The 26840-nt window shown below is 43.2% G+C and overlaps 1 protein-coding gene across 1 annotated transcript in view; it reads right to left on the bottom strand.

The window, feature by feature from the left end:
• The window catches only part of ERO1B (endoplasmic reticulum oxidoreductase 1 beta), a 55886-nt gene extending 45263 nt beyond the window's left edge, over nucleotides 1–10623 (bottom strand). Inside the window, exon 1 of the mRNA XM_036277461.1 lies at nucleotides 10376–10623. Within this exon, the coding sequence (XP_036133354.1) occupies nucleotides 10376–10528 (153 nt within the window). The 5' untranslated portion in view covers nucleotides 10529–10623. The remainder of the gene's footprint in view (nucleotides 1–10375) is intronic.
• Nucleotides 10624–26840: the final 16217 nt, after the last annotated feature.

Genomic DNA, 26840 nt, shown 5'->3' on the forward strand with positions numbered 1-26840 from the left:
AAAGTTACAAGAAATCACAGTTTCTGCATAAAATGTTTTGAAACCTAGAAAGTTTTTGTTTGTATTTTGTTTTATTTTAAATGTATTTTAATTATGGTAGAGACTGGGGTAAGATACACAAAATTACCATGTACATATTTCTAACTCTTAAAAACTACTACTAAGTCCTTGCCAGCTTATCTCAGCGGTTAGAGCATCAGCCCTCAGACGGAAGGATCTTAGGTTCAATTCTAAGACTCTTCGGTCTGAGGGCTGATGCTCTACGGTCAAGGGCACATACCTGGGTTGCAGGTTTGATCCCAGGCCCCTGTTGGGTTCGTGCAGGAGGCAACCAAAAAATGTGTCTTTCTCACATCGATGTTTCTCTCTCTCTTTTTCTCCCTCCCTCCCTTCCACTCTATCTAAAAATCAATAGAAAAATATCCTCAAGTGAGGATTAACAACAAAAAAACTACTACTACTAAGACAAAAACCTGTGTATAACCAAACTTTAAAACAGCAGTTCTCAACCTGTGGGCGTGACCCCTTGGTGGGTCGAACGACCCTTTCACAGGGGTTGCCTAAGACATAACAGTAGCAAAATCACAGTTATGAAGTAGCAACAAAAATAATTTCATGTTTGGGGGTCACCACAGCATGAGGAACTATACTAAAGGGTCGCGCCATTAGGAAGGTTGAGAACCATTGCTTTAAAGAGTCCTCCTTAATTACAGTCATCACCCTCCCCCAGAAGTAAAAAGTATTAGTTTTGTTAATTTTTTTCTTTTCTTTGTAAATTTCATTGCATAGGATATATCCCTAAACAATATACTTAGAAATTTATTTTTCTGTTTTTGAACTTTAACATGAAAGAGATATAATGTGTGGATTCTTCTGCAATGTGTTTCTTTGTTAACATTATATTCTGACATCTATCCAAGATGATGTGTTTAACAGAAGCACATATATTTTCCCTGCTGTATTATATAAAAAATATCACAATTTATTTCTTTTATTGTTGACCCATATGGTAGGCAGAATGGCCTACAAAGATGTCCATGTCTTAAAGCCTAAAACCTGTGAATTTGCTATTTTACATGACAAAAGAGATTTTGCATATTTACGTTAAAGATGGTATTATACTGAATTTTTTCATTTTTCAATTACAGTTGACGTACATTATAGTAGTTTCAGATGTACACCCCAGTGATTAGACATTACATAACTTACTAAGTGATCATCCTGACACTATATAGTTATTAGAATATTGACTATATTCCCTATGCTGTACTTTACATCCCCATGACTATTCTGTACCAACCAGTTTGGACTTTTAATCCCTTCACCTTTTTCACCCATCCCCCAATCTCCAACCCACCTCCTACCCCCAATCTGACAAGTGTCAAAATGTTCTTTGTATCTATGAGTCTGTTTCTGTTCTGCTTAATTTTTTTTTTAATTCAATTGTTCAGACATGTATTTATTGCCATTTTGTTGTTCACATTTTTTATCTTTCTTCTTCTTCTTCTTAAAGACCCTTTAACATTTCATATAATACTGGTTTGGTAATGATGAACTCCTTTAGCTTTTTCTTGTTTGTGAAGTTCTTTATCTGTCCTTTTCTAAATGATAGCCTTGCTGAATAGAGTAATCTTGGTTGAAGGGCCTTGCTTTTCATTACTTAGAATATTCTATTTTGTGCCAATACCTTCTGGCCTTCAAAGTTTCTGTTGAGAAATCAGCAGTCTTATGGGAGCTCCGTTGTAGGTAACTTTGGCCCTGGCCAAGTGGCTCAGTTCATTGGAGCATCATCCCATACACCAAAAGGTTGTGGGTTCGATCCCCAGTCAGGGCACATACCTAGGTTGTAAGTTTGATCCCTGGTTGGGACATGTATGGGAGACAACTGATAGATGTCTCTCTCATATCATTTTTTCTCTCTCTTTCTCTCTCCCTTCCTCTCTCTAAACATACCCTTAAGTGAGGATTAAAAAAAAAAAGATTATCTCTTTTGTCTTTAACCTTTTGCATTTTAATTATGATGTGTCTTGGTGTGAGCCTCTTTGGGTTCATCTTGTTTGAGACTCTCCGTACTTGCTGGACTTTTATGTCCATTTTCTTCACCAAGTTAGGGAAGTTTTCTGTCCCTATTTTTTTTCAAATAGGTTTTCAATTTCTTGCTCTCTCTCTCTTCAACTTCCAGCACCCCCACAAAGAGAATGTTGGTATACTTGAAGTAGTCCCAGAGATTCCTTACACTATCCTCTTTTTTTAAAAAAATGTTTTTCTTTTATTGCTTTTAAAGAGGAAAGGAGACAGAAAGATAGAGACATCGATGAGAGAGAACATAGACTAGCCGCCTCTTGCATGCCCCCCACTGGGTACCTGGCCCACAACCTGGGCATGTGCCCTGACCAGGAATCAAACTGGCGATCTCCTGGTACATGCAATGTTCAACCACTGAGCCACACCAGCTGGACTATCCTCATTTATTTATTTATTTTTCTCCTGTTCTGATAGGGTGTTCTTTGCTTTCTTATATTCTAAATCACTAATTTGATTTTCAGCTTCATCTACTCTACTGTTGACTCCCTGTAAAATATTCACTTCAATTAGTGTATCCTCTATTTCTGACTGGTCCTTTTTCACGTTGTTGAGATTCTAAGTTCATTGAGCATCCTTATAACCAGTGATTTGAACTCTGCATCTAGTAGATTGCTTGTCTCCATTTTGCTTAGTCCTTTTTCTGGAGTTCTGTTCTGTTTTTTCATTTGGGATATGTTTCTGATCTCATTTTGGCAGCTTCCCTATATTAGTTTCAATGTATTAGGTAGACCTGCTACATCTCCCAGGCTTGGTAGAGTGGCCTAATGTAGTAGGTGTTCTATAGGGTCCAGTGGCATAGTCTTCACAATCACCCAAACTGGGCACTCAAAGTGCACCCCCCACATGGGCTGTGTATACCTTTTTGTAATTGAGCCTTGACTGCTGTTGGCCTATCAATGAGGGATTTACCCCCAGGTCCATCAGCTTGCAAGGACTGGCTAAGACCACTAACTACCAACCTCCAACTACTATACAGGATCAAATGTGCAGGAGCCCACCCCACAGAGCAAGACTTACTTCAGCGGGGCTCTGATGCCTGCTGAGAACACGCCCTGAGTCACTTGTGGAGGTGGTTGGGTGGTGCTTCATAATGGTCTGAAGTTGTCCATTGGGTGCATTGCTTTGGGGCCTCCTGGGAGATGCAGGCAAAGGTCAGCTGCAGCCTATGTTCTTCCTAGGGTCACCCAGCATGAGCTACAAAACAATCTGCAGATGGCTGCTACTTGAGTCGGACTTGGAGGTGCCCAGAAGAGGTCAAGTTGCAAACCAAGGCTGACTACTGCTAGTGGTGGGCCTGGCGCCATTTAATGGGAGGTATGGGGCACACTGACACCAGATGCTGCTTGTTTGAGATATTTTAGGAAAGTATGAAGCCTGAGCCAAAACAGGCCATTTGTATGGAAAAGCCACTGAAAACAGCTTGGGTGGGCCTGCAAGTTGGGTGGGTGGGCCTGCAAGTTGGGTGGGTGGGCCCTCACGAATCACCAGGGTAGGGCTAACAATGTGAGCCATGCTGATAGTCTCAGTATGGCACCCACCTGCAGGCTCTGTCAGGGGGGAGGGCTTGTCAAAGGAACCATGCCCTTTCCAGCACTTCACTCTAGAAGCTGCCCCCCAGCTCGTGCCCTGGTGTTGGACAGTTCAGTTCCTATCCCTGTGTCTCTGGTACCTTTTGAGCTTCTGCCCCAGTGCTGGAGTTCAAAGGGAGTGAGTCTTGAATAAGACTGTGTGCAGGCCCTTTAAGAGGAACACCTGGGACTCCAGTAGCCCTCCAGTTTCCTTAGCCTCAATCCCCACTGGTTTTTACAGCCAGAAGTCATGGGGATTCTCTTCCTGGCACTGGAACCCTGGGATGGGAGGCCTGGTGTGGAGCTCAATCCTCAGGGAGACCTCTGCAGCTGACTTAGTTCTCCTGATTTTTATCCACCACACATGGATGTGGGACCAGCCCACAATGCATCTCCGCCTCTCCTACCAGTCTCGATGTGGCTTATTCTTTAATTCCCTAGTTGTAGGACTTCTTTTTAGCCAGATTTCAGGCGATTTTGAATGATGGTTATTTTGTAGTTTAGTTGTATTTCTGATGTGATTGTGGGAGGAGGCGAGTACTGCATTTACCTATGTCGCCATCTTGCCTGGGAAGTCCCTATACTGAATCGTTAAGAGACAGAAGTTTCAGAGTCACAAAGAGACTGGAAGATGCTACACTGCTGGCTTTGAAGATGGAGAAAGAGGCCAAAGCCAAGGAATACAGCAGCCTCCAGAACCTTGGAAAAGGCAAGGAAGGATCCCCCCTAGAGCCTCCAGAAGAAATGCAGCCTTGCTGACCCTTGATTTTTCAGACTTCTGGCCTAGAGAACTATAAAACCATATGTTTATGTTGTTTTAATCTACTAAATTTGTGGTTGTTACAACAGCAATAAAAAACTAATACAATCTACATTTAGGTTGTTTCCAGATTTAGCAAAGGATCAGTGCTATACAAACATTTTTGTATGTATCTCCCTATAAATATGTAAGAGTTTCTCCAGATTATATGCTTAGAAGTGGAATTACCATAAGTACATGTTCAGTTTTACTAGAGAATGGCAGGCTTATTTCCAAAAGAGTTGTACCAATTTACAATTCTCCCATCAGTGAATGGGAGTTACCACTGAGTCATATCCTCACCTATATTTATTAATCTAGGCTTTAATTTTTTGCCAATCTAGTAAAAATGAAAGGGTATCTGCTATTTTTATTGTACCAACGAGGTACAATGTTCTTATGCTTTATAAAACATTTGTATTTCTTATATGAAATGTCTGTTCGTGTATTTTGTTCATTTGTTTTTTGTGGGTTTTTTTTAGTTCTTTTTCATATTAACACACAGGACTCAATGCTGCTTTTTCTCTATTCTATTTTATCCTTCTGGAATTCCAACCAGATGTATTAGACCTTCTCACTCTATTCTCACTCTATTCTCCATGTCTCTTAAACTCTCTTGAATATTTACTATCTGATATCTCTCTAGGCTTCATTATGAATAATTTATTTTACAGTCATTTATTTATTCAGTCAACATATTTACTGAAGGCCTGACATAAGGCTTGCACTGTTCTAAGTGCTGGGAATATAGAATTAGAATGTGGGGGGGCATACATTCTCGTAGGAGGAAAGGCAAAACCATGACAGAGCAAAACACAGTCAGACGGTAATCAAGTGATATAGAGGAAAACTAAAGACAGGCAGGTGTTACAGAACTGGGGCTGCCATTATCTGAAAAGGGACATTATAGAAGGTCTCACTGACATTTTGGCAAAATGTGAAGGTGAGAAAAGGAGCAAGCCATCCTTTGGGGGCGGGTAGCATTCCAGGCTATGGGAGTACTAAATGTAAAGGCCCTGAGGCAGTAAGCTGGCCCAACGTTTTTTGAGGAACAAAAAGGAAGACTATATAGTATGTAAAAAAAGAATTAGGAGACAATTATAAGATTTTGGTTTTTACTGAGTCCAGTGTTTTCTCACACCAACCAACTCTCCAACACTAACTGAGTGCCAAATTCAACTCTGGTATTAAGTGGAGTTCGAGCAGAGCCCACAGATTAAGGGCTCAGTCATACAAGGCTCCCCCACTAGAAAGACCAGTCTCAAACCCCAGGCCACCTGCACTGGAGGGCTATAAACCGGGGCTGCCTATGACTCCCTTCTCAGGTTTAATAATTTGCTAGAATGGCCTACAGAACTCAGGAAAACACTTTACTAATGCCTACTGGTTTATCGTAAAGGACACAGCTCAGGAACAGGCAGATGGAAGAGAGGCACAGGGCAGGTGCTGGAAGTACAAGGCAGAGCTTCCTCGTCTTGGAGCCACCCTCTCCCATGCCTGTGTTCACCAAACTGGAAGCTCCCCAAACCTCGTAGTTTTAGGAGTTTCTAGAGCTCCATTTCCAGCACCCCACCCTCACCCCCCATCCTAGAGGTTGGCGAGCAAGGCTTACCAGTCCAGTCCTCTAATCAGGTGGTCTTTCCAGGGAGGGTCTCATCCTGAGGCTACCTAGGATTCCCCACCTGAGTCACAAGGTTAGCATTAACTGAAAGGGGCTTGTATGAATAACAAGAGGCACTCCTAATACTCATGAAATCTGCAGGGTTTCAGGAGTTCTGTGCCAGGAATAGGTGACAAGGACCTAATATATTGCTTATACCACACTGAGACAGGAAACCACAGGAGAGTTTAAGCAGACAGTAAAAGGAACAAGAAGTGGAGGGTTTTGCTTTTATTTTGCATTATCAGGGAAAGTAACAATTCGGGTAAGTGGGTAAGTCTGATAAGGTGATTATCAGAAATCTAAGTGAACAAGTGAACCACATGAATACATGAGAAGTTGTGTTAGGCATCCAGGCCTCGAGGTAAGAACATACTTGCCATGTCTGAGGAACAACAGAAAGGTCAGTGTGGCTGCAGCATGTTTAGGGGGTAGAAGATGGGGACAAGCAGATTTGAGGGAAAAGATCAGGAATTTGATTCCTGGTACATCAAGTTTGAGGTACCTAGTAATCATCCAAGTGGAGATATGGAAAGGTAGTTAAATATCCAGATCTAGAGCTGAGACTCCTGGTCTAGAGATTCTGAGAGTCAATTACATAGGTGATATTTAAAGCCAGATTAAATGAGACAACCAGGATAGAGAGAGGAAAGAGTTCAGGATCTGGACCCAGAGGTTCAAATGATTAGTGGGCAGGGGCAGGGGCAGGCAAAGGATACAGACTGGCCTGCATGATGAGAGGAAAATCAGAATAGTATCCGGAAGCCAAAATAACAAAGTATTTCAAAGAGAGTGAGCGGTAAACTGAGAAAAATTCTGATGATACGTAAAGCAAAGGTTTAAAAAACTATTGGTTTCAGCAAGGAAGACATTCATGACCTCGACAAGAGCAGCTTCGGGGGAGTGGTAGGGCAATACTCTGACTGGAATGGGCTGAAGAGAGGACCAGAATACGAGAGACAAAAGTACCTCTTTTGAGTTTTTTTCTATAGAGGGGAACAGAAAAATGGGTCAGAGTCAGAAGAAATGGGTAGGTCAAGAGACAACTTCAAAATAGAATTAACAGCATTTTATGTTAATGTTTTATGATGAGGGCAATAGTCCATTAGAGAAAGAAAGATGGATGATCCAGGAGAGAAAGGACAGATTTGCTTGAGCCAGGTCCTTGAAATGGGAAATGAGAATTGGCCTTTTAGTATGAACAGTTACCTATGGTAATTGACAGAAGTCAAAATAGGTGGCCCAGAGACTAGCAGATGCACAAAAGTGGTTACTCTGGTTACTCCAATTTTGCTAGTGATGTATGAAGCTAAGAGTGAGGATGAAGGAAGTGTTGGAGGACAAGGTAGAAGGAGCCACCTTGAGTTTTTCATTTATTTCTAAAACTATTTCATTGTTTTCATCTCTTGTTCCTTTTTTATACTTCCAAGTCTCCCTATTTTTATTTAAACACATTAAACAATTTTATATCACATCTGATATTTTCAGAACCTAGGTCATTACAGGTCTACTTTTATAGTTTATATTTCTAATACCTCATTCATGGTGCCTGTGTGTTTGTGATTTTTTGGAGCCTGGGTTGAAAATAAACTCCTCCAGCCCTGGCCTGTTTGGCTCAGTGGTTAGAACATCAGCCTGCGGTCCGGAGAGACCCGGGTTCGGTTCCTGCTAAGGGCATGTACCTTGGTTGCAGTTTGTCCCCAGCCCTGGTTGGTTGTGTGGGTGGCAGCCACTCGATGTGTCCCTTTCACGTCGATGTTTCTCTCTCTCTCTCTCTCCCTCACACTCTATCTGTACAAAAAATGGAAAAATATCCTCGGGTGAGGATAAAAAAGAAAATAAACTCCTCCAGAGGGGATGGATATCTGCTTTTACTAGTAAGCAGGGGCATACCAACCTGGCACTCCTATAAATTAAATTGTCTCCTTGAACCCTTTCCCAGTGCAGGCAGCATGAATTTGGCCTGCAAACCGGTATAAGAGTGGCTCCCAGTTACAAATTCTCAAGGGCATTTATCCCCCCTCCCCAGGCAAGTTTCTTTCCTTTCCCCTTACTCCCAGTGGGATTCATTTCTCACTCACCCTTATATTGAAGATGTAACCCTTTGGAGTTCAAGGTTTAGTTTCCTCTCCCTGGGCAGACATGGCTTTATGTCTTGTCCATTCCACCCCATGTAGCTGTTAAAGTAGAAGTTCAAGGTCTTTGGGGTTTGGGGTAAGGGACTAAAACAGCATTATTTGAGTCCCAAGGTTATGGCTTTCTTTTTGGGGGTGGGGGGGTAACTGTATTTCTGGGTTTTATGCCACCTCAGACATGCACGTAGAAAGATTTTTAAATGTATCCAACTGAAACTACTACTTTACAGGAAAACTAACTTGTTATATCACTAATAATTTTGTGCTTTTTTTTTTTTTTTGCAAGGAGATATATTCAATATATTCATCGCAGTAATTTCCTGTGAATAGATGTATTTTTCAAAAAAATCTACTTTCTTTTATGCCTTACTGTTTTGCTTCTAATCCAGTATGTGAAAAAACTGTTTTAGTTTTCCCTTTTTCATTTTCCTGTGCTTCCCTGTGCTTTATTTCTATACTCCAAAGCAAGCAAGCACACCGGGATGTACTGTGAAGATCAGAAAGGGGCCCACTGGGGCTCCGCTCACCCTGTTCACTGACTTAAGTGTGATATCAGACATGTGAGCTCTTTGAACTTCAGTTACTTCAAGAGCCCCATGTCTGAGACGTATCAAATAAAATGAAGGAATGGATAATGAAATTTGTTACAGATTAAAGTACTATCTAAAATATAATCAAACACTGTATTAGAAAGTACCACCGGAAACAAGCCAAACATACTCACTTTTGAGGATCATGTGGCACAATGCCACTTTGAATATGCACAAAATTTTAATTTCATTGGGTAATAAAATGAAATGAAAATTACATAGGTTCACTTGGATATAACAAAATTGAAAGCTGCAATTATGAAGCATTAATACACATAATTAGTGGTAGGTGAAAAAACCAAAAGAAAAAGAAAAAAACCAGAGAGAAAATCTCATGTTAGAAAACTATCTAAATGTAAATTCCACTCAAACACAAGCATCCAGCTAGTAACTAGAAAGTAATTTTGCTATAAAGTCTGTTTTCCGTAAGTCTGATAGGCATGCCCAGATTTCCACCATCTACATTTCAGTGGTTTCCAAGTGGCGTTGAAAAGGTAGTCAGTTCAAAGGAAACTGTGCTAGTTACCTGCAAGGCTTGTTTAAAACACTGGCTCCTGGGTCACATCCACAGCCACTAACTCAGGACATCTGGCAGTGGGGCCACAGCATCTGCATTTTTAACATACTCCCCCAAACCAAAAGTTTGTCCCTTTTTATTTTTATCAAATCATTCATTTAAAAATATTCAAACATGGACACAAATAGGATATTCAGGCATTCTGGGATTTAGTGCAGGGCACCATAAGGCCATGAGAAAAGTCAGAAAAACGTGTTTACTTGGTTATACTCATATTTACCTCAACTTTTTCTTAGCAAAGAGCGTTAATTGCTTCCAATCACATCTCCCCTGTCTGTCCAGCCACCTGAGACGCCTTGTTCCTCTCAGCAGCTTTGTCACTTGCGGCAGGTGCAACAAACAGCAGCACCTGGCAGCAGCCTATCCAAATTCGACCGGGTAACCCGAAGCAAACATGCAAACGTGCCTCTTAAGGGCAAAGATCTGGTGCGAACCCTCCGCTTTCCAGCACACTGAGAAGGCGGCTGCAACACACGCTGCGCTCCCGCCGAGACCCGCAGGCGACCCGCCTCGCACGTGGCCGCACCTGGGCGCCACTTCGGCAGACTGCACAAGTTGGGAAAACACAGGGGTCCTGAGCGGGGTGACAGCCGACAGACCCTCGGTCCCAAAGTTCAGGAAGTGAAGTCCTGCCCCCTCCCGGTCCGCTCGGTCCCCGAAGGCCGCGGGTCGGTCTTCTAAACCCCCAACTCCAATTCTCGGGGGCGGGGGGAGGGGGTTTCTGTGCCCGTTGGGCAAACAGTGAGGATGTTTTCGCTCCCGCCCCTCCCGCCGCACTCCCAGCGGCTCAACAAATCGGCTCAGAACGAACACCTCGGGGCCCGCACCCTCTTCCTCTTTCTCCGCCGTCACCCCGAGTGTCGCCACCCCGCGCAGCGGCGGCTCGCCGGCGCTTCCTGGACGCCTGTCAGGTCGCCCGCTGCCCTCAGGCCGCCCGGCCACCCCGCCATCGCCGGCTCACCTGGGCCTCGACGACGCCCAGGAGGAGGCTCAGGGTGACCAGCAGCCGCACCGCGGCCACCCCCTGCCCCGCGCCGGCCCGCCGGGCCCCCCGACTCATGCTGCCCGTTCCCCGCACCACGGCTGGCAGGGCCCCTCGGGGCCGGAGAACCATGGGCGGCCCGGGCGACAACCCCCGAGGGCTGCTGCCTGCGGCGGCGAGAGTCCAGGGTCAGAGGTCCGCGCGCCCGGCAGCTGCGAGTGAGGCGAACAGCCCCGCGCCCCCACCACATCCCCGGCGGCCCCGCCCCTCGCCAGGCCCCGCCCCACGCCAGGCCCCGCCCCCGCGTCCGGTCCCGCCCCGAGCGCGGGGCCTTGTGGGAATTGTGGTCCCGCGCGGAAGGCGGAGTCGCGGCGGAGCGAACCGACATCTACAGCTGCGGAGGCAGCTTCGTCCCCCGAGCTCGGCTGCCCCGCGGCCAATGAGACTGGACCACGCGGGCCCCAAAACACGGGAGGCGCAGGTGGGGTTAAGGAGAGGCGCCCCTCCTCCAGCGGTTGTCCTGGAAATGGGACTTGGCCTCCTGTGTCGTTGTCTATGACCCCGCACTGCCAGGCGCCCCAGGTTCTCCCATTACCCACGTACGTTAGCAGCTTGGACTTTGAATCAGGGGCGCTTTCTTTGTCTCAGTTAGGGCCCTGGGGCCTCTTCCACTGGGGGACCTAGTGAGCCATCGTGGCGTCGGCCCCTCTTTTCGTTTTATACGCCCCAGATGTCATGGCATCCTCTGCCGGTCCCACTCCCACTCCCAAATTGAACATACAAATATAGTGCACCTTGGAGAATGGGACAAACCCAAAAGTCCGTAATGAAATATGAGAATGGGGATAAATGCACAGAAAAACTTGGAGTGATATAGACAGTGTTCAGCTTCCACCTGTGAAGTTTCACTTGTTATGTGATTCTAGACAAGTTACCCAACCGCTGGGTGCCTCAGTTTCCTCATCTGTAGTGAATACCATGGTGCCCCCCTTAAATTTGTTCCAGGACGGCATGAGATTACAGACACAGAGAAGTGTGCAATAAATGATAGCTGCTATTAGTTTTATTAATAGCCTTTGACCCCTAGAGAACTAGAAATACAGCATCTTTACTGTGTATTTTGTACCCATCGCTTTTATAACAAATTACCACGAAATTAAAACAAAACACATTATCTTACGTTTCTGGAGTTCAGAAGTCCAAATTGGATCAGCAGGGCTGTTTTCCTTCTAGACACTCCTGCATTCCTTAGCTCAGGACCATGCATTGTCACATCTGCTTCCACTGTCACATGCCTTCTCTTTCTGAACCTAACTGAACTAACTGTCCTGCCTCCCTCTTATAAGACCTTTGTGATTACTTAGGGTCCACTCAGATAATCAGAATAATCTCCCCATCTCAAAATCCTAATTTAGTCACCTCTGCAAAGTCCCTTTTGCCACATGGAGTAGCATAGGCATAGGTTCTGAAGAACCATTAATCAGCCTACACACAGTGCTTTATCCTTTTCAGAGCACTTTCATGATTCATGGGGCTCAGTGCAAAATGAAAATGCAGGGTCCTGGTTCCAAAAATATATAGAATTTCAAGACAGTGACAACAGAGCATGAACCCAGGTGCAGGGCCCTGCTGAGCAGAAGCTGGCTTGTCAGTCTTTGTCCTCTTCAGCAGCTCTTCTGCTTCCAACGTGCCTAGCTCTTCCCTAGCTTAAAAACAAAAAGAATTTCTGCTTGATTCTGTCTACTACTTTTCCACCTCTGCTCTTCTTTTCTTTGCCAAACCTCTATTTTCTATCCTCCCAGTTCCCTTCCCTCCTAGAAATGTCTCTGCCCATCACTCTACTAAAGCTTTTCTCATCAAATCCAGTGGGCCTTTCTTAAAAGTCCTTGTCTCTGTACTGCATTTGCTGTTATTGGTAATGCATACTTCCTGGGGTTATGTTCTAAAATATCCTGGGTGTTTTCTGATGTTGTCAAGAAAAAGTGGATTATTAATTTTCTTATCATAAAATCTCAGATCCTTTAACATATCTTTAATCTCAGGTCCCCTCCTGCTTGTAATATCAAGTGTAGAATCTGTGGCCTGTAGGTAGAGCCCTTCTAGATTGTCACTGAGTGGTTAGAGTGGTCAGCTGGGGGAAAGGGGACAGCAGGCACAGAACTCCAGTGCAGGCAGAGAGCTTCTGTCTTCTTGGTTACCTAACCCAGATATAACAGCAACAAGGATACTGTTCCCCCTCCCCCCCCACATTTATTTTCAGCTCAGAAGCCTGACACACACATCTTCTGGAGACAAGTTTTTTCTTGGTGAGTGAAATTGGAAATCACAGGTGTTTACCAGCTGATACCGTGTACCCAGATTCATTCATAATGACATCTGTGGGGATCTATTTTAGTGTGCATTGTTAAAATGAGTGTTGTGAGGGATGGTGCCTTAGGGAACAGACTGCCGCCTTCTTTGTCCTCTCACCCTGGCCTCCCTGTTCACCGTTGCTGTCCCTAAACCCAGCTGCACTGAGAGCGGCACTGTGAGGCATCAGTGATGTCACCCCGTACGTCCTGCAGGTGCAGTTTGAACCTTCCATCCTTAACGCCGATTGGAAGTCACAGAGGAAGGAAAGTGTATACTTTAGTCCCCTTTGGTTGCAAGCCACAAAAAATCACCTCTAGTTAAATTCTTTTAAAAAGAATAACAACTGAAAAAACTGTGAAATAGCTTACAGCAGAGAGGAAGATTTCTCCACTCACAGCTTGGGAGAGGCCAGTGCATCAGGACAGCATTCTGGGACATTAAGCGGAGTCTTTTTCAGGGCACTGCCATTGGACTGATCAATTCCAATTCTTTTTAGTCCTTTGTCCCTTCCCTCAAAATTCAAATTCCTCACAGACCTTAGCTTGAGGGGAGAGAGCAAGAGTGCAGGGTGAGCAAGAGGTGGACAGATGAACAGTGAGCACGCTGCTGCAGCTGTTACCAGCAGGGGCGGACAGCAGCAACAGGTGTGCCTGCCAGGAAGTCGTGTGTTTCCTCGGGAACTCCATTCCCACTTCTTCTTAACCCAGCTCTTGGTCACACGTTCACTGACTCATCACAGGTGTCCTGACGTGTCCAGAAAGCACACATCAGGATGCTGGCAGCCCGGGGACAGCAGCAGCGTGCCTCACGTAGTTTGCGTGATTATTACTACTGACATCACCTGGTTCGATGAACCTATCTGAACTGAGGTGTAGAAAAATTGGCTACATTTTCCAAGTGAAGAATTATGGGCCTCCCAGATCTATTCATTTGAGAAGGGTCAGGGCCAGCTATGAAGTCAAGCAACAATAAACGAAACTTGATTTGGGTGGGCCAGATTAGAGGAAGGGGCTAACCTGGAAGAACGATCTTAGCATGGATGGAAATCCCACTAGGGCCAGCGTGACTACATTTCCTGGGATTCTTTTTTTTTTTTTTTTTTTCTTTATTGATTGTAGAGAGAGAGGAAGGGAGAGGGAGAGATAGAAACATCGATGAGAAAGAACATTGATTGGCCGCCTTCTGCATGCCCCCCACTGGGCATCAGGCTCACAACCTGGGCACGTGCCCTGACCAGGAATTGAACCGAACCGGCGACCTTCTGGTGCATTGGTCAATGCTCAACCACTGAGCCACACCGGCCGGGCTTTCCTGTGATTTTTAATGGAGCCAAACAGAATCAGCCATGGCCCACTTCAGTGTGCTCCAGCTCTTCCTATGAATAGTGTCAAAATGTACTTACATTAAAGTTAATCTTATTCATATTTGGAATGCAGTCACACTGACCCCGTGCACAAAAAAACAGGTTTATATTTATCATAGATTTGTCCCATCCACCCACCTTTCCAGGTCATCTCTCCCTCTTCTCTGACAGGGTGGCTTCACTACCTCATCCTCTTGTCCACAATGAGTCGTCCAGAGTCGGACGGAGCACTAGCAGTCTGCTCTCTGTTAGGAGTCAGCATTCCCTGTGTGTGTGTGTGTGCGTGTGTGTGCATGTATGTGCATGTGTTACAGACATCAAAGTGTAAAGTTCCAGAAGACTCCATCTTCTTGTATGTACCAAATTCTCTTTAGTGGGTATTCAGTTCAATGAATAGTCAAGAAATGTGTGTTTACTCGACTGTTGTTCGTTTGTTAATGCTATTTGGGACCTCAGCTTATCTTAGAAGACATCTCTCTCAGAATTAACCCCTGCACGTTCATTCACTGTGGACAGTTGGGAAGGGGCTGTTTTGCACAGAAACATTCTTGGTTTAGGCGGCAAGAGGAGACTTTCATAAAGGCAGGAGATCTCAGCTCCCTAACCAGAGGTGTTTTTGGAGACTATCAGAAAGACAGAGCCAGTAACGCTCTTGTCAGAGAACTGGTTAAGACCAGTTACTGAAACCCAATACTTCAGGAGTTTGGGGGAGTTTTCTCAAGCACAATTTGAACTGTCTATAGCTAATGGTTTTGAATCAAAAGCTTGAGACTCATCTTGAGCAGATTACTGGAATGCTTCAGAGACTTTGTGAAGCAACAAAATTGAACTAAGTATTTACATTTCCAAGATACCATCGAATGTATTGTGTCGCTGTGAGTGTGTGGCTTGGTTAACTTGCGACTTCTAATGAAGGAGGAACTCATTGATGAATGGTCCTAAATAGAAGTCAAGGTAATGGGGTGGAAATTTAATAACATCAGTAATTTTCAGGCTGAGTTGTAATTCATGAACCTGCTGAGTGCTGGCAATCTGTTGTTTAAACAACTGTTTTATAGATAGTCCTGGTGTGCTAACCACGGGCCACAGCAGTTTTCTAAAAAGGGGATTTCTACTTGTAACTTAGTTATAAAGGGAATTTTTGGTGGATGGTAGGGTTTCTGAATTTACTGAAAAAAGTTCTTCCCCTTTTCTTTTGACAAGTAATAGGGATTTAAAGTAATTAAAGCTGGCCTGTGGCTTGTTATTGGTTATCTTCCTAAAGTATTTGTGTTGTCCTTTAATATTTACTCAGCTGTGACACTCTCAGGCATTTTCAGTTAAGAACACTAAAGCTGATAAACTTGAGGAAGTTAGATTTATTTCTATTTCTAAAAGAGTTTACATAGTGACATGCAGTTTGGATAAACCTTCTTTTGTATAACAAACATATTGTGGTATGCTAGAAGTTAATATATCATGTGATCAAGGGAAACATCTATTAAATCTAAATAGTTGGGAAAACTGGAATCATAATTCTGCCAAGTTCCTCTTCCCTCCTAATTTCTATAACACAAAAGACTTCACATAGTCACAGGGTTCTGTGCAACTCCGTGCCCGCTGGGGTGGTCCGACGACCCACTCTCTGCCCCAGTCCCTCACACAGGGTCCCGGCACAGCACAGCGAGGGTGGCTTGGAGAACGTTCGTGCAACGGAAAAACAAACTTCACGGGAAGCAGAGAGGGACGAGGTTATGGACACGGTGACTGCAGGTAGGGAAAGGTAGAGAAGGTCACAGGTGGTCATAAGCGGCTGCTGGAGATAAGCCTGCGTGGCACTGACTCCTGCTGTCACTCGGTACCCACAGTGAACGAAGTTCAGGAGAGTGTGTACACAGGCGGTTGCTTTGTGCTGCTGTGTCTTTTCCACACTTCCTCCCCTGCTACTGTCCGCCCGGCCCCCGCCCCCCCGTGGCATCTGCTGTTTGTTGTGCGGTCTCAGCTGAGCAGGATCCCGACCCCTGTGCATTCTCTCTGACTTGCTGGCATCTTGATTCAGATTCGGACTCCCTGTGGCCATAAGAGAATCACACAGTTGCTGGTTTCCATTCTGTGCTATTTTCTTCATTTTCTTTGGGGCCTTGTCTTCTCCTTGTTTCAGCAGGATGGCCGTCTTGCACTGAGAATGTTACATAACACCCATGCTCCCTGCCAGGCACTGTTGGGCCTCTTCCCTAATGCCTCCTAGGATTGGGATCCCAGTGCAATTCTCCTTGTCGGTGACTGCCCACAGTCCCCCACAGGAGTAGGACAGCCACCACACTAAACACCATTCTGGGGAACTCTTCTAGTCCCCCAAGAATAGAACAGGTTGTTGAGGCCTCTCCTTTCTTCCATGATTCCAGGGGTTCACTTTCTGTTCTGCTGCACAATAAATCAACTTGCTGTTTCTTAGAAAATACTACCAAGTTTCAACAGTCTGCACTTGCCGCCAGTTTATAAAACAACCAGAAAATCCAGAGAAAATATTCGGTTGTTTCAGATTACTTTACAATTACTTGAGAGAATCTTTCCCCCAGTTTGCAGGTTCTGTTTTTAAAAGTGTCTTAAAAATTGATCCTTCTAGCCCTGGCCAGTTTGGCTCAGAGGTTAGAGCATCGGCCTGCAGACCAGAGAGTCCTGCGTTCGGTTCCCACTAAGGGCATGTCCCTTGGTTACAGTTTGTCCCTGGCCCTGTGGGGTTGTGTGGGTGGCAGCTCTCTCTCTCACATTGATGTTTCTCTCTCTCTTTCTCCCTCTCTCCTTCCTGCTCTATTCGAAGGTAAATGTAAAAATGTCCTTGGGTGAGAATAAAAAAAAAAAAAAAAAATTGATCCTTCCAGTCTATGGTGCTTTTTACAGACATCCCTGGACTAATTAGAGTGATATTGCCTATACAAAATAATGTATAAAAGAATGCCTTCCTTGTAGTTTTTAAATTGCCATGTGTACAAAAAACAAACAAACAAACAAATAAATAAATAAATAAATAAAATAATTTCCATGTGTAAAATTTTACTAATTTATTTTTTTCAAAATTGCTCTAAGTTTGTTAATAAAAAGACCATTTTGGAAATTAGTAGTTGTACTTATTTAAAAACTTGTGTTTATATCCAAAAGCTTTGTGAAGACATTAATAGACTAGTTTTTATAGTGGTTTTAGGTTCACAGCAAAAGTGAACAGAAAATACAGTTCCCACATACCCGCTGCACATGCCAGCCTCCCTGTGATCAATGTCCCCCAGCAGAACGGGGCATTGCTACGTCAGTGCTACGACACTGGCACATTGTCGTCACCCTAAGTTCATCGCTCACATTAAGGCTCACTTTTGGTGCTGTGCATTCTATGGGTTTTGACAAATGCATAATGATACTACCATATAGAATATTTTCGCTGCCCTGAAAATGTCCTGTACCCCACCTGTTCATCCCTCCCTTCCCAATGAAATTATTTTTTAGTAAATTTCCTACCCTGAGGTATATGTCTCTTGGTGCATGGGTCGACTCTCAACCACTGAGCCACACCAGCCGGGCAAGGTATATGTCTCAAATGGAAAAGTTCATATTAGCTGAAGTTCATTCTAACCGTGTAGATTAAAACAAAATGAAGTATTGAATTCATTCACCTGAGGTTTCTCTTCACTGTGTGCATATGCTTTCAAGAGATAAAAAATGATGCGTAGTTGTGTCCAGTTACCTTATTAAACATGAAAGATGGTCAACTTAGTCTTCCAACCAAAATTATGAACCAGAAGGGTGAGCTTTGAAATTGCAGCAATCCAGGTGCCCTGAGCTAAGTCAAAGACAAGGCGAGAGTCTGTAGCACTGTCAAGGTTGGAAGAAAATGACACAGTGACCTTCCTTGGATGGCTTTAGGGTAGCACTCTAGAGCTCCAACTTCCCACATCACTCTGTGGCCTCACCTGGGAACTGACCAGTGCTTAGACCGGAATTAGCTTGGGATTCTCTGTACCTCAACCTGCTGCACAAGGTACTCATGGCACCTGCACATCCCTATGAAAAAAGCATAATTCTGATTAATATTATTTTAGTAACAACTGAAAAATCTTTTGACTGTCATATATTTACATACAATGTATAATAATTTAAAATGGAAACCTACTAATGTGACCTTGCTAGATATTTTCTGTGACATAGAGAAATGAAGTGGCCACTTTCTTGGACAGGAGCTAAGCAAAGAGTGGATGGCCCTTAGCAGGGACGGTAAAGGAGAGTTTGAGCATCAAATGAATGAATGGGCTAGATGATTTTTATGAGTTTTTCAATCCTGACTTTCAGTAACTCCACCTAAAATGCAGAGAACTGTACCAAGCCTTTTTTCAACCAACCAACAAAACATCTTTATCTAATGTATTAAAACATTTAAAAAGTATTATCCCTCCCCCCTTTCGGGATGAGTGTCAGTGTCAGCAAGTCAACAAATGTCCTATTACCCTGTGTTCCCACAAGTAATAATTTGAATTGCAAAGAAGCTATAAATGGCAAATTGAGTGAATGGAGCAATCGGCAGCCATATTTTACCAATTTCTGAAGTAACAAGACTACATATAATAATGCCTAGGAAGCAGGAATATAGTATACTTTGAGAAACAAAATAGCAAGAAAAACTTTCTGACTCAAAGATCCAAACTAACAAATAGCTAATGTTTAATGAAGCAGACTAATTGTTGTAAAGTTATATTAATAGAGTTGATTACTCTATTAAGGAAACACTTTAAAACTTCCAGATAGCGGTGTCAGAAAGAACTATTTGAAGAAAGGTCAGCAGACTGTCTTGAAGTATTTGTATACATTTCTTTCAATATCCACAGAAGCAACATTAGCACTTTTCAGGTTTTATTTATTTATTCTTTATTGCTTATAGAGGGAGAGGGAGAGAGAGAGAGAGATAGAAACATCGATGAGAGAATATCGATTGGCCTCCTCCTGCATGCCCCCCACTGGGGATCAAGCCCACAACCTGAGCATGTGCCCTGACCAGGAATCAAACCGGTGACCTCTTGGTGCATGGGTGGACACTCAAACACTGAGCCACACTGGCCAGGCAGCACTTTTCAGATTTTAAAGATAACCTTTCATCCCAAAGTGAGTATGTCAGTCACCACTATTATTATATTTAAAATATGTCTGTTAACCAAATATTTTAATTAATTTGCAAAAAGCATATAGATATCAAAATATAGACCTAGATCTCCCCCTACCACATCAACCCACCAACTTACACCTGTGCCAACTCCTGATTCCCTTTGCCAACCTATAGGCATTCTCTACCAATTCTTTTACCTCTTTCCTACATGATCAATTTCCCATTCTACAGACTTATTCCATCAATATATAAAACATGTTTTAGTTACTCTGATCTTCTATCTGGTCCATGGACCGACACTCTAACCACTGAGCCAAACCAGCCAGGGCTCTGATCATCTAAAAACACCTTCTCGACCCTATCTCTGCCATGTCTCTTTTTTTTAATCCTCACCTGAGAATATTTTTCTATTGATTTTTAGATAGAGTGAAAGGGAGGGAGGAAGAGAGAGAAATATCGATGTGAGAGAGAGACACATCTATTGGTTGCTTCCCACACAACCACAACCAGAGCCAGGGATCAAACCTGTAACCCAGGTACATGCCCTTGACTGGAACCAAATCCACGACTCATCAATCCTCAGGCCGATGCTCTAACTGCTGAGCAACACTGGCCAGGGCTGCTATGCTTCTGTTTACAGAACACCCCTTGACGTAGTTATCTGTATTTGCTGCACTCAGTTCTGCTCCTCCTGTTCTCCTGAACCCACTCCAATCAAGTGCTCTTCTCAAGCTCCCCACTGACTTCTGCATGTATTGCTACACCCAAGGTCAAGTCTCACTTGTCATTTACTTGACCTAAAGCACCACTTGGCACAGCTGATAACCCTCTTCATGAAACACTTTCTTCACTTAACTTCCAGAATCTGCTCCCCTTCTTCTCCTCCCAGTGTCTTCAGGGTCCTTTGCTGGTTCTTTCTCATCTCCAGACCTCTAAATATGCTCTTCTGTTTTGTCACTTACTCTCACTCCCTTGATGACTTCTTCCAGTTACTTTAAATGCCATCATATGTTAGTGACTCTCACATATATATCTCCAGCCTAGACCTCTGCATTTGACTCCAGATACGTGTCCACCTGCCTACTTGACACATTCACTTTGATACACAAGCATGCTGCTCCAACAGGCTCCTCTTGTCATCTTCCCCGCTCAATAAATGGCAATTCTCTTTTCCTGGTTATTTAGGCCAAAATCCTTGGTCTTTTATTGTCTCTTCTCCTTCTCTCCCACCGCAATCTGATCCAATGCTGCTGGCTGTTTCTTTCAAACACACCCAGAATCTGATCCTTCTCACCATGTCCACCCTCTTTGTTACCGCCACAGCCTCTTAACTGATCTTCCTGCTGCTTTCCTCGCCTGTCTTTACTTTTTTTCTCAACAAAACAACCCTAGACCTCTTGTTAAACATACATTAAATATTTTACTCATCTGCTCATAGCTCTTCAATGGCTCCTGTCTCGCTCATCATAAAAGCCCAGGTTTTCACAGTGACCTGTGAGGCCTTCTGTAATCTGACCCCATCATTCCCTAACCTCATCTCCATTTACTCTCCTTGGCTCATTCACCTTCAGCCATATTTCCCTCCTTGCTGTTCTTCAAACATACTGAGCCAGCTGCCACCAGGGCCTTTGTAACTGCTGTTCTCTTCCATGGTCTGCTCCTCCACCTTCTTCAGGTAGTCACGAGAAATTCCACTTCTCCGTGAGCCTTCCCGTAATCCACCTTGCCCGGTACCTGCCTCTCTTTCTTTGGCTGTATTTTCTCCTTGTCACCATCTAAACACACTATATAGTTATCTTGCTTCTTCCCTTTTTTTTCCACTAGAATGTAAGTTCCATGGGGTGAGGATAGTAGTTTGATTTGTCTTCTGCTATGTCCTCAGCATACAGAGTAGCACCTGACATAGTGGCTATTCAATAACTATCCATTGAATAAATGAATAATAGTGTAGACTTTATGCCAACCACTTTCTAACCCACGATGCATAAAGTAATCCTCAATTACAAAAGTAACCTTATGACTAGATGGGATAATATAGTTGCCCTGGCTGAGGATAAGGTCAGGGTTCCTGTTCAGAACAGCTAAAAATTGTGCCAGAGACAAACAATGAAAGGAACCCACATGGTTTTTCTGCTGCTCCATGTATTAGGAGATTACTGAGGACGAGTCCTCTCTGAGACACTGATACTACTGCTGTTCAAAGTTAAGGCATAAAATGTAGTACGACATCAGGAGTATAAATAACTCAAAGTTGTCATTTGTTGTCCAATCAATGATGAATCAATCCCTACTTTACTTCTCTGGCTTCTTTCAAAATAGGGACTCACCTGGTAGGCATACAAATTGACCCATGAAACATAGCGACTTTTGCCAAAACCACTGGTCCTGCTAATGGTTCTTGGAAAGCCCATAGTCATACTTACCTAAACCAATTAAAATATTTTTATTGATTTTTTAGAGAGAGAGGAGACATCAATAAGAGAAACATGGATCAACTGCCTTCTGCACGCCTCCTACGAGGGATTGAGCCCACACCGGGGCACGTGCCCTGACAGGCAACCTTTCGGTGCATGGGAACCAACGGAGCCACACCAGCCAGGGCAACTATTACAGTTTTATGTCTTAGTGCAAAATTACTGGAAATCTACCAGAGCTGGTTTAGGCAGAAGGGGCTGTGCGGCAAGGCTGCAGGAGTGACCCGGGGACTGCAGAGCAGGGCGGCCGCCGGGCTGCAGACGCGCTGGATTGGGACTCGAGTCCGCAGAAGTTTCGGAGATTCTCGTCTCACTGCTCTTTTCAGATCGTGAGCTTTTCTTTTTCACTACCAGCAGCTTCCTCTGCTTATCAGTCCACATGCTAAACACAGGGCAGCCCCCTCCTCCAAGCGTTCCTTCTCTCTCTTCCTAGAATGGGAACATAATCTCTTAGTCCCAATTCTAAGCTCTCAGGACTTGCCTGGTACCCACCCGAGAATCACATTTGTATAAAGATGATGCTTTCACTTAAACTGTGAAGTAGGCAGTTGCCAGAACGTTTGAGTGTGGGTTGGGGAGCAGGCTGACCAAGACAACTCAGCAAATATCTACTGTGCTTAGGTGTCATGAAAATTTATGATAAAATGTTACATTTGCACCCTGGCCAGTTTGGCTCAGCGGTTGGAGCATCGGCCTGTGGACCAGAGAGTCCAGGGTTCAGTTCCCGCTAGGGGCACGTACCAAAAAAAAAAAGTAAAAAACCTTGCCAAGTCAAGTGGTGTGGGCCACTTGTGGGCCACATGGAGAGGAGCCACTTTAAGGATGAGCCACATACTTTGCCCTGGCCAGTTTGGCTCAGTGGTTGGAGCGTCGGCCTGCAGTCCAGAGAAACCTGTGTTTGGTTCCCACTAAGGGCACGTACCTCGGTTGCATTTTGTCCCTGGCCCTGGCTGGGTTGTGCGGGTGGCTGGGTTGTGCGATGTGTCCCTTTCACATCGATGTTTCTCTCTCACTCTCTCTTCCTCTCTCCCCCTCCCACTCTATCTGAACAAAAAATGGAAAAATGTCCTCGGGTGAGGATAAAAAAAAAAAATGTTATATTTGCAGTAATACCTTTTCTCCTACACCTCGATTCAGGGCCAGTCTTTGATTTCTCAAGTAAGGCAGTATTTTATAGGAAGACTGTAGCAACCATTTTTGAGTGCCCCTACTGAGGTTAAATGAGAAAGAGTGGGATTGTCAAAAAGAAGAGACGTGCCTACTTATTGACTCCTGACTTCCCCATTCATAGCATAGTATCAGCCCTAAGGATTCTGTTAATGTCAGCTGTTACTATTATAGTAACGATCAGCAAAACTCATTGAATACTGTTGATGATGACGAGGAAAGGATTATAAGAAAGAGGACAGCACAGGGCCCTTAACAAAAGCCTGGAATGGCACAGAAATTTCAGTTTCTCAAGTTCTGTTATTACCAGAAAAGGGACCTGGCCCTGAGCAGGTCTGCCTAGGGCCAGCTGGTCCTGTGTGGGTTCTTCTTTTAATTTTTTTTTTTTTTTAATTTGAGAGAAAGGAAGGTGGACAGAGAGAGAAGCATCATTGATTGGTTGCCGCCCATACATGCACCCCGACAGGAAATCAAACCCACCACCCTTTGTTGTAGAGGAAGATGCTCCAACCAACTGGACCACACCTGCCAGGGCAAAAACCAAATTTTTTTTAATCCTCACCAAGGATATTTTTCTATTTATCTTCAGGTAGAGTGGGAGGGAAAGAGAGAGAAACATCAACGTGAGAGGGCTACATCTACTGGTTGCCCCCTGTACGATCCCGTCCAGGGCTGGGGACGAACTGCAACCCGAGGTATGTGCCCTTGGCTGGAATCGAACCTGGAACTCTTTTTTTATTTTTAATCCTCACCTGAGGACATATTTTTGTTTTTTTGTTCAGATAGAGTGGGAGGGAGTGAGAGGGAGAGAGAGAAACATCGACGTGAAAGGTACACATTGAGTGGCTGCCACCCGCACGACCCAATCAGGGCCGGGGACAAACTGCGATCGAGATACGTGCCCTTAGCGGGAACCAAACCTGAGTCTCTCTGGACCGCAGGCCGACGCTCTAACCGCTGAGCAAAACCTGCCAGGGCAAACCTGGGACTCTTTGGTCCGCTGAGCCAAACTGGCCAGGGACAAAGTTAATGTAAAAAAAAAAAAAAAAAAATACATTTAAGAGTGAAAAAAATAATCATACATATTTCAAACTCAACAGATAGATTAAAATGTAAACTATAGTCAGGTGAGAGAATTAGTTAATAGGAAGATAATTCTGAAGAAATCACTCAGGTTTCAGCATAGAAACTAGAATATGAAAAAGAGGTAAGAGACATGAAACCTGAAATGAAGAGGCCCAACAGACACTGAATCAAAATCCCAAGAGGAGAGAAAAGAGAAAATGAAAGAAAGGTAATATTCAAGTAGCTAATGGGCAAGAATTTCCTAGAAATGTTAAAAGACATCCATCCATCCACAAATTCAAGAACCCCAGGGAATGTTGCAGAGTGAATAAAAGGAAATCCACACAGACACTTGGTAAGGAAACTGAAGGACAGAAAGTTAAAGAAACAATTTAAAAGCAACCACAGAGAGAAGGCAGATCACTTCGGAAGGAATGACAATTAAATACACACTGACTTCTCAAAGCAACAATGTGAGATGACAGTTGAATAAACAACTTCAATGTCTGACAGAAATAAATGTCAACTTGAAATTATGTACCATCAAACCTATCTTTCAAAAATGGGGGCAAAATGCAGACATTTTTATATTAACTAAAATGTTCTCTTACTGATACTAGAAAAACTCAAACAATATACTTTCAAAAGAAGACAAACTCTTAGATGCAAGAATAATGATGACAAAAGAAATCAGTAAATACAAACTAATATAAATTCACTAGATGTATTTTAAAAAATAACATTAATGTCTACTGAGGAGTTAAAAAAAAAACAAAAAATAGCAAATAAATTGGAACGGAATGATCAGGCAATGTTCTATTTTTTTTTTTAATCAATGTAGTAATTACATGGGTGAAGTTACTTTGTGAAAATTAAGATATCCATTTATGTCTTTTCTATTTTTTAGGTGTATGTAACAGTTTATAAACACCCACATATATGTATACATATAGATATTTATTTTTATTATATATACATTTTTTAAAGAAAAGAGAAACTTCTGCCTTTGGCTAGTTTAAAAGCAAGTTCTACCAAACTCGAAAGGAACAGATCATTCCAAACTTATAAAACATCCTCTAGAAAATAAAGACAGAAGAAATGGTCTTCAATTCATCCTGTTAGGCTATAAAACATTAATAGTGGTCCTGGCCAGGTAGCTCAGTTGGTTAGAGCATCATCGCAATAAGCCAAGATTGTGGTTTGATCCCTGGTCAGGGCACCTACAAGAATCAAACAATGAATGCATGAATAAGTGGAACAACAAATCAATCTCTCTCTCTAAATATTAATAAATAAAAATTGTTAAAAGACATTAATAGTAAAATCAGACAAGGACACCAGGAACATGACAGGCCAGTCTCACTCATGAACACAATGTCCAACATCCTTTATTCAATAAAATTTATATACCAAAAATACTGCAAACATTACACTCAGTGGAAAATCTTTAAGCTCCCTTTAAGATTGTAAGTAAGACAAGTGATGCCCTCGCCGTCCAACAGTGTTCCCAGGTCCTAACCAACATTACATGGCAAGGAGAGAGATAAAATAAAGGATGTGCACTTAAATAGAAGATGGTCCGAAGAAGGGGGGGGAAAAGTAAAGATATCCTGTAATTTTGGATAAAAAAATCAATTATCTCCAAATTAATCTCTAGATCTTGTGCCAAACAGAATTCCAGTTGGATTTTTCTTGAGAAACTCGGTAAATTTGTCCTGAACTTTACAGACATACATAAATGGGCCGTAGGTAATGAAGTCAATCTTTAAAAAGGAAAGGCGCTGGCTGCCATCAACAAATCATCAAACAACAAGTGCTGGCGAAGCTGTGGAGAAAAGGGGACCCTAGTACACCGCTGGTGGGAATGCAGACTGGTACAGCCACTATGGAAAACAATATGGTGTTAACTCGGAAAATTAAAAATGGAACTGCCATTTGACCCAGTGATCCCACTTCTAGGAATATACCTTAAGAAGCCTGAAACACCAATCAGAAAGAATTTATGTACCTCTTGTTCATAGCAGCAATAGTTACAATTGCTAAGATCTGGAAACAGCCCAAGTGTCCATCAGTAGATGAATGGATCAAAAAGCTGTGGTACATATACATAATGGAGTACTATGCAGCTGTAAGAAAGATCTCTTATCCTTTGAGACAACATGGAGGCACCTGGAGAGTATTATGCTAAATAAAACAAGCCAATAAGAGAAAGACAAATACCACATGATCTCACTTATTTGTGGAATATACTAAACAAAACAAGCTGATGAACAAAATAGACCCAGAGACATAGAAGTAGGGTTCAGACTGACAAACCTCAGAAGAGACAGGGGGGAGGAAAGAGATAAACCACAGAACTTATATGCATGTATGCATAACCATGGACATGGGCAACAATGCTGAGGGGGGAATTGGGAGGAGGATGTCAATGGGGGGAAAAGGAGAATCATCTGTAAAAGAAAGAGAGAGAGAGAGAGAGAAAGGAAGAATAAAAAGAACTTGCCCACCATTTATTGACAAACTTTGAAGCCACTTAAATAAATTTTAAAATGGTGATAGTGGCCAAGAACAAGTAAGTTGCCCAGTGGAACAGAACAGAGAACTTCGAGATGGACCAGTGTCTAGAGGGGAACTGACAGGACCATAGAAGCAAGTCCCCAGATCAGTGGGGAGAGGCCTGATCGCTGGCTACATGCTATTGGAAAAACAGTTTACTGATGAAGAAAAATTATTTATATATAATACCATACAAAAGAGTTCTGGATGAATTAAATATCTAAATTTGAAAGACAAAACTATAAAATTTATAAAAAATGATAAAGAAGAACATCTTTGGAACTAAAAGATAGAAAAATAATTACTTTGGACCAGGGCCAGGACAAACCGCAACCGAGGCCC

The sequence above is a fragment of the Molossus molossus genome, unplaced genomic scaffold (genome assembly GCF_014108415.1).
Source record: "Molossus molossus isolate mMolMol1 unplaced genomic scaffold, mMolMol1.p scaffold_m16_p_23, whole genome shotgun sequence".
In the NCBI taxonomy this organism is placed as follows: Eukaryota; Metazoa; Chordata; class Mammalia; order Chiroptera; family Molossidae; genus Molossus; species Molossus molossus.